This window comes from Carlito syrichta, unplaced genomic scaffold (assembly GCF_000164805.1).
Source record: "Carlito syrichta isolate Samal-C Ts95f unplaced genomic scaffold, Tarsius_syrichta-2.0.1 Scaffold96980, whole genome shotgun sequence".
Taxonomy (NCBI): Eukaryota; Metazoa; Chordata; class Mammalia; order Primates; family Tarsiidae; genus Carlito; species Carlito syrichta.
The window spans coordinates 1-8,391 of record NW_007041076.1 but is presented as its reverse complement, the minus strand read 5'-3'; the positions used below and the strand labels follow the sequence as shown (position 1 = coordinate 8,391).

At 44.2% G+C, this 8,391-nt stretch overlaps 1 protein-coding gene across 1 annotated transcript in view; it reads left to right on the top strand.

Annotated features, from left to right (window-relative positions):
* The window catches only part of LOC110596006 (stabilin-2-like), a gene marked incomplete at its 3' end in the record, with an annotated part of 54,282 nt that extends 48,843 nt beyond the window's left edge, over positions 1-5,439 (top strand). Inside the window, exons 7-9 of the mRNA XM_021714674.1 lie at positions 2,639-2,764; positions 3,574-3,770; positions 5,306-5,439. Coding sequence (XP_021570349.1) covers positions 2,639-2,764; positions 3,574-3,770; positions 5,306-5,439 — 457 coding nt within the window. The remainder of the gene's footprint in view (positions 1-2,638; positions 2,765-3,573; positions 3,771-5,305) is intronic.
* Between the last annotated feature and the right edge of the window lie 2,952 nt (positions 5,440-8,391).

The window sequence follows — 8,391 nt, the reverse complement described above, 5'->3', positions numbered from 1 at the left end:
GCGGCCACTGCACTCCAGTCTGGGTGACAGAGTGAGACTCCGACTCAAAAAAAAAAAAATAGAAATGTAAATACTTTCTTTCTATTAAGCACATCCCTACATCAAATGACTACTAAGTTCTCATATCATCACTAGGTTACTGAGTTCTTTGGTTCTAACAACTTAATAATCGGACCTGTCAGGCATTTCATTTGATGTAGGAACACCTTGAAAAATGATTAAGGCACTAGGGCACCATGACCTGAGACATCTAGAAGCCTCTGACTCAACCCTACAGAGGTGCAGTTTCCACTCATGTGACAGTCCCATGTGAGTGTCCCTGGCTGCTACCAGCTTCCCCCCACATGGGGCTTAGGGATCCAAGTCTTCTCATCTTGTGACTCTGTCCTCTAATGCCCCAGAATGCTCCACATCCAGCCATCATGGATGGGAAAAGAGAGGGTGGAGAAGCACTTGAATCCTAAAGTCCAAAAAAAAATTGGAAAATCCACTCAATCTTCCACCTGTGTGAACCAGGCACGTGATCCCACCTGGATGAAAGGGGAGCGGAAAATGCAATCCCAAAGGGCAGCCACTTTCTGGCAGCACTGGTACTGTATGGGAGCAATAGGGCGATGGTCTCTGAATTTTTGCTCAACTGGCCACCTACTGGGAAACAGTTCTCCGTGAGTCTCCCACACATGTGAGCTTATGAGAGCAGCACACTGACTGCCCTTTGGTCCAGATCATCGGTTCAAGGACGGCTGTGTGTTGAACAGCCTTGGAGGATACAGCATCTTTCTCAGGAGCAGAGGGCAGCCATGCTTACTGCCAGCACCGGTTTCCAGTGTTTTCCTCTCGGTTCCAAATCCACCCTTTTGGCCTGCTCTGTGATAAGGGGGCTGGGTCTTATAAATGTTTCTCCTTTGCCAGCCAGCAAGACAGGAAGCCTTATCCACAGAGAGTGCTTCAGGAGCCGTGGAGGAGGAAGGGAGCTCTCTCTTCTTGCTCCTGGCTTGATTCACTCATCAGGCTCCTGAAGAAAGGCTTTTCTCCATTTCTCAGCCCCACACCATTTCTCCAGTGCTGAGTTCCTACAGAGTTCAGCTTCCTCCAGCTTGCGGCCACTGCACGCTGTCCAGTGCTCGACTCAGGCAGTGGCAGCACAGCCAGGGACCCCAGGTAGCAAAGGCCCATGTGCAGCCCAGGGGTATGGCACTCTGTGACCCCCTCCTCAGCCGCACGCACACCAAGGACCCTTCCGAACTGTCCATGCAGGGAGCCAGCCACCTCACTTTCATCCCACACAGCTGGGCTGGCCAGAGTCACACACAGAGGGTCCCCGCTCTTCTGAGAAAGTGGCTTCTTATCTCCTACTGCCGGGAGGCACCCAGTGAGTTCTGAGGCTTGACACCTCCCTGTGGACAATTTTCCTGGCCAACCCAGAGATCAGATTTCCAGCAAGTCCCACCATCAAGACATTTCAGCAATTTCCATCAATCAGTGACCAAGGCTGTGCCCTTTCCAGTGACACACCGGTCTCAGCCTGGAGGGACAAAGGCTCTGCCTTGGGCACTTGTCTCCGTCCTCATGTGGTGATTGTTCTTCATATATCTGCTATTGCTTTATTCTTTAGAAATCTTTTAAAACTCATTTCCTATGATTTTAATCCTCTGTTCATGCTTCTATCAAAACTTTCCCTGATCAAGTAATCATGTGATTTTTGTCTCCTGCCTGGTCCTAAATAATACAATACCCATTATAAAAAATAAAATAAAATAAAATCCTCAGGCTCCCTGAAATCAGGGCTCCTTTCTTGCAATGAAACCCACAGAGCGTACAGGTCTCAGTCTGTTCTTCTTTGAACTGCACCACGGAAACTGGGGCTTGGAAAAATTGGTGCCAAAATGCCAATACCCTGGCCACTGCTCTAGGTGTGAGTCATTAATAAACTACTCTTCCTCCCTGACCCTAGAGTTTTGTATTTTCCGTCGGCATCCTTGTAACTGTATCAGCTAAATTTGTTAGCTTTGCTAGTTGGCTAACATGCCAGACTCTGCATCATTTTTGAAAGCCAAATATGTTATACCTATATTATGAAATATTATGGAGTTATTAGTGATTAAGGCAGATCTTTAAAGACTTCTATATTGTTACATTAAAAATTAACCCCAGTACTTTGAGAGGCTGAGGCAGGAGGATCACTTGAGGCCATTAGTTTAAGAACAGCCTGGGAAACAAAGACCCATCTCTACAATAAATAATAAGAAAATTAGCCAGGCATGACGGCACACATCTGTAGTCCCAACTACTCAGGAGGCTGAGGCAGGAGGATCGCTTAAGGCCAGGAGTTCAAGACTGCAGTAAGCTATGACTGTACCACTTCTCTCCAGCCTGGGTGACAGAGCAAGACGCCATCTCAAAAAAAAAGCATATTAATAAACAAATTAATGTATTATACTCACTGCTGACATTGATAACTTTGGGAGTGGGATTAGAGAGTAAGAATCAGAAGACAATCTCTCTTTATGTGTTCTGTATTTTTCGAATTATTATAGTGAGTCTGTATAAGTTTTTGCTAGAAGGGAGTATTGTCATTTGGGGCTTTCCAGAACCGGCTATTTGACTAACACAACAACCTCATAATCTTCCTGTGCAGCCGTCCCTGAATGTGCAAAGTTGCTCTGCCCAGAAAATTCCAGATGTTCGCCTTCTAGTGAAGATGAAACCAAACTGGAATGCAAATGCCTTCCTGATTACCAAGGCGATGGCAAGCGTTGTGAGCGTGAGTAGAATTCAGATCCTGCTGGTTTATTCACTGAGATGTTCAGGTTCTTTAACAGGGAAAAGGCCCACGGCATCCTAAATATCAACAATGGCCACTCCTTTTACTCTGTGCAATCAAGTGAAACATATAAAAACTGCCGAGCAAAATGCTCATTGTGTGGCAGTGCTCGATAAAGGACAATTTATCCTTCTATTATCAAAGCACATATATGGATTTTTACACATTTTTTTATCACCTTAATAGCATAAAATTAATGCTTCTTTTTTCCTGTCGTGCTCATTTGCTTTTTAAGAGACTATATTGTATATTAGTAAAGAGCATGGACTCCAGAGCCAGACCTGGTTCAAGCCCAGATCTGCTTTCTACTAGCTACATAGACTTTAACCTGCCTAAGCCTCAGTGTGTCTATCAAGTGGGGATAATAATGGTATCCACCTTAGGGGACTGTTGTAAGGATTAAATAAGTCAATATATAGCAAACTCTTAGAGCAGGGTTTAGTATCTGTTATACCTTCTATAAGCATTAGTGGCTTTTGTGTTATTTTATATTGACCTAAACCTATAATATGGCAGACTAATATGTCAACATTATGTTTGTGGTTACAATTTCTGATGGCCCTACGTAAATCTGTTTGGTGGAGGAGGAGTGTTCAGATGGGATGAGATGAAATGTTTCCTTCTCTTTTAAAACTATTGATCTGCCTTCATGGCTTTGATGAGCTGTGAATAACTGTGGCTCACAGATCGGTTCCTTTTTCCATCCCTGAGTGTGCTCACTGTCTTTCATTTTGTCATTGCCTCTCAAGCCATCAATCCATGTTCAGATAACATCTGCCACCCTCACGCCCACTGCACATACCTGGGACCAAATCGGCACAGTTGTACATGCCAAGAAGGTTACCATGGGGACGGCCAAGTGTGCTTGCCAGTGGACCCCTGCCAAACTAACTTTGGAAACTGCCCTCCAAAGTCTACAGTGTGCAAATATGATGAGCCTGGACAGGTGAGCAAATGACGCGGGAAACAGGTGCACCTGGAACAGACAACCCATTGAAGGTGAAATTGTGCCGTGGGCATCATCTGTCTTCCATTCCGAGTCTCCCTTCTGATGCTCAGTCTGAGCCTCCTGTCGGGGTTCATGCTACCCCTAACCACCTGCTCCCTCCTCTGAACTCACAATTCCCTAGCTCCCTTGTCATACGTTCTCTTCTATCACAGCCCTACTTGGTGTTTGGCAAAACAGACACATAATTCAAAATTAGATGAACAAATTAACGGTTAATCTATTGACTTTCACCCCAAACCCTCCATTCTCTCTAATGTCTTTTTAAGAGGGGCTCTTAGAACCAAAATACCTTGTCCTGAAGGGATGAAAACAGATCAAATGTCAGACAGCACTAACAGATTGTAGGGAGCAGTGAAGACCTTCCGGGGCAAAACACTGCACCCTACATCATGTCATGACAGTAACTGGTGAAAATCAGTCTGTTCAGGAGACCTTTGCTGAGGACTCCAATTGAAAGAGCTCTGCCCATAATCCCGCACTCATCCATCCAGTGTTTCATAGATGCCTACTGTGCCCATCCCTGCACATTGAGTCCTCAGAGGAGGAAATATACACACACAGAAAGCATAGAAAAAGTTCAGGGCCCAACCCCCACACCGCCATGGGTCTCCTGCAGTCTAATCAGAACCCCAGTGGGAATGTTCCCAGAATTCCCTGCAAAGAATCCACCCAATCTTCCCTCCAAAAGGAAAGCATATATTAACGAACATTTCTGCTATCAATTTCTAGAGGCAGGTTTACAGAAACATCCAAGGGGATAAATTCCTCTCTGCAAAGTGAGGGTGCTTATGGGAAAATTCATGTATGACATGGATGCTTAAACCTCATACATGAGATTTAAAATATGCTTTGTTTCTTTAAAAATGGATTCCAGGGCAAATTCTCAAGTCCTAGGAATCCTTTCTTGTCCACACAGAAGCAGAGAACTCATTGCACTATCCCAGAGTAGGGTTTCTCCACCTCGGCATGGTTGACATTTTGGATAAGATAATTCTTTGTTGGGGGAGGGGCTGCCCCATGAATTGTAGGATATTAAAGGCATCTCTGGCCTGTAGTAGCACTGCCCTTCTCCCATTGTGACAATCAAAAATGTCTCCAGATCTTACCCAGTATGTCCTAGACTAAGACCCCTGATTGAAAACTATTATCTAGAGCAATCATACCTCCCTTCTGAACTCCAATCTCTGCTCACTAATAGACAGTCTGAAACAAGGAGGAACCAGGAGGTCAAGGGTTAGGAAACAAGAAAGCCAAAAAACTAAACTTTACAAACGAGGGTTATGAGCCTCCCAACAGGTGGAATATGTAAATATGATTTCCACTTCTGAATACCTTGACAAATTTTAGTTAAAACCCATACTTCAGACCTATACTGAGTTAGTTTTTATGAGTCAATAAAAGGCTGAATTAAAGAACGCCAGCAGAAGTGACTAACTAAGAACTATTTGTTTCTCTTTCTCTGCCTACTGAAGTCTCACTGCGAGTGTAAGGAGCATTACCACAATTTCGTGCCTGGAGTGGGGTGCAGTATGACCAACATCTGTGAATCACATAACCCGTGTCATAGGAGTGCAAACTGTACCACCATTGCACCAGGCCAAACCGAGTAAGTCTTCCCAGTTCCACCCCCACCTTTTCTGAGCGGTGAAAGTGGTGGTCAGTGAGTGCTGTGTGTTTCCTGAGGAGAGGACATGTTTCATATTCAGCCTTTTTCCACCCCTACCCCCCATATCAGAAGCAAGGGTCAACAAATCTTTCTTTAACTAATGAAGCACTCAACAATTATTTCCTTTATAATGACCACTAGAACTCTCTGGAACATTGATATGACCTGATCACTTGGCATGAAGTGATCAGAACATGGGAGAAGGAAACCACTATGACTGGAGAAACAAGTGGTTGCTGAGATTACAGGGACAGGAGCTCCAATGGACATGCCTGTTTCCTCACTCATGAAATATTGCTTGTTAGTGGTGCAAAACAAGACTGAGGAAAGAGAGTAAACACCAGCGGTACTTCCTGGACTCCAGGTTTCCAAAGAAGGGATTTACTGTGATTCCTTTGTGTGAAAACTCTTGAAGCAGAGGCAGCTCATGTGACAGGAAGGAGGTGGTATTTGGAGTTAAAGACCTGGGTTTACATCCCAGCACTGACACTTACCCGATGCATGACCTTGGGAAAGTGGCATCGTCTGTCTAGCTCAGTTTCTCCATGTATAAAATGAGCACCGTGTTACCTACTCCATAAGGTGTTGTGGCAATTCTGTGAAAGAATGTTTCTGGAGAATGCTGCACACGTCTGTTGTGTGACCAGTGACTGAACTAACTCTTTTGACTCCCAGACTGAGGTTTCTACCTCTGGACCACTTTCTTTTCCTGTCATCAGCATCTGTGAAGGACTCTTCCTGCCACTGTGAGCTCCAAACCTCAATCGACATTGAACCGTGGAATGATATAAAAATATTTTTTGTGCTTCCAGAGCCCCTCCTATCTCCTTCAAAGCTCATGCATTTTATAATTGGGTTTTCAATGTGTACCTTTGCCCAGATAAGTTTTATGATTGTCATGTTCTATCTGTACTCACTGTGGTTGGAGTGGAAGGAGCTTGGGTATCAGATCATCTGGGTTCAAATCCTAGGTCTGCCACTCAATTTAACCTCTCCTAACTGATGTCTCTTCGACCGTTAAGGGGGATAACTGTACCTCCCACCAAGATTGTGATGAGGATTAAATGAGATTGCATCCATCATTTGCTGGGCAGAACCTGGCTCACATAAGTCATGCGATACACATGAGCACACATGCAAACACACCACAGCCATGCATGTAGACACATAGGCCCCAACACACATATGCACATGGGTGATCCTCTCCTCAAACATAAATTACAGTAATATTAATAACCACACAGGCCAGTGTGCACATTTCTGCACCATCCTCTGAGAAGGTCTGATGAGAATACCTTAAGCAATGTCTTCCCTTTGTGTTTGAGAAGATAAAGTCTAAAAATGAAACATCAGAACAATGTACATTGCATCCAAACTATGTTTAGAATGTCAACGGAAATAACAGTGAATTTTGGGGGGTGCCTTTGTTACCCACACAAGCCTTCTCTCCACCTCCCCATCCCCGATTGACTTCAGCTGGAAAGAGTCTAGATCAAAGGTCAAGTTACAATGATAAAATATGAAGCCATCGACCCTCAGGGCATTTAGTTCATGTGGGATAAGGATTTATTTGGATTGAGCCTCTTCAATATGGCAAGTCATTTATGCAGAATCTTCAAAATCACACGGCGTTAGTCATGGAAGATCCTTGTGGGTTCTTCCACTTACCAGTGGGAGACCTCAGATAAATCTCAGCTTCTTCAAACCACAGCTCCTTCACCTGTCAGGTGGACCACAACCTCCTCCCAGTGAAGAGCTGAGGGGATCATGTACCCAGCATGCTTTTACAAACACGAAGCTCCATTTTGCTTCTGACTAAGAAGAGCAAATAGCTTCATGCCTGTGATGCTGTGCCTTTTTATTTTAACTGAACAGCAGAAGTAGGAAGTAAGGGATAAGAGAAGAGAAGACCAGTTCTCTCTTATTCAATTCAACTCAGCTGAAGAAAAGGCAGAGCGTGACAAGAGCAGGCAGACTGAGAAAAGCACCGTTGACGTTCCAACAGCACAAAAGTACGATCAATCGACAACCGTGAAAAGTGAAATTCTTGGAGTGTCAGCGACATTGGTGATGTTCAGTGTCTCCATAAGACTTGTACAGGTTGGGCTGTCCTTGATATGAACAATCTTCCCAAGGTCCTGTTCCAGGCAACATGGACAGTGGCAACAGGCTTTCCCAGATGGACCTAGGTTTAAATCTCAGTTCAGTCACTTCCAGATGTGTTTTCAGCAGTTCGACTCAGACCTAGGTCATCACAGGTACCTGCTCCGGGTACCACATTTTTTTTTTTTTTCATTAATCAGTATTTTTTATTATGGTTTTGTGGGGTACAGTTAAGGGTTAGGTGTACAATGACGTTTCATTCAGGCACCCTGTAGATAAGAAGTGTTTTCCCATCCCCCGACAGATATTTGCTACTGTTAATCCCATCCTCCTCCCCCCCATAGTTTCCCAGTACCATCCGTCATTTTCTCATAGTATTGCATTGGATGTTCAAGGTCCATTATATGAGTGAGAACATGTGATATTCGGATTTTTGTTTTTGTGAGAGGTCACTCAGTATTATAGACTCTAGTTCCATCCAGATTGCAGCGAAATTCATGATTTTGTTCCTTTTTATGGCTGCATAGTATTCCATCGTGTATATGTACCACATTTTTTTAATCCAGTCCTCTTTTGATGGGTAGCATGGTTGTTTCCAGGTTCTTGCTATTGTGAACAATGCTGCGATAAACATACGTGTGCAGGTATCTTTTTTATAGAGTGATTTGTGTTCTTCAGGGTATATTCCCAGTAGGGGGATTGCAGGGTCATATGGAAGGTCAATTTTTAGAGCTTTTAGGAATCGCCACACTGCTTTCCACAGAGGTTGCACTAGTTTACACTCCCACG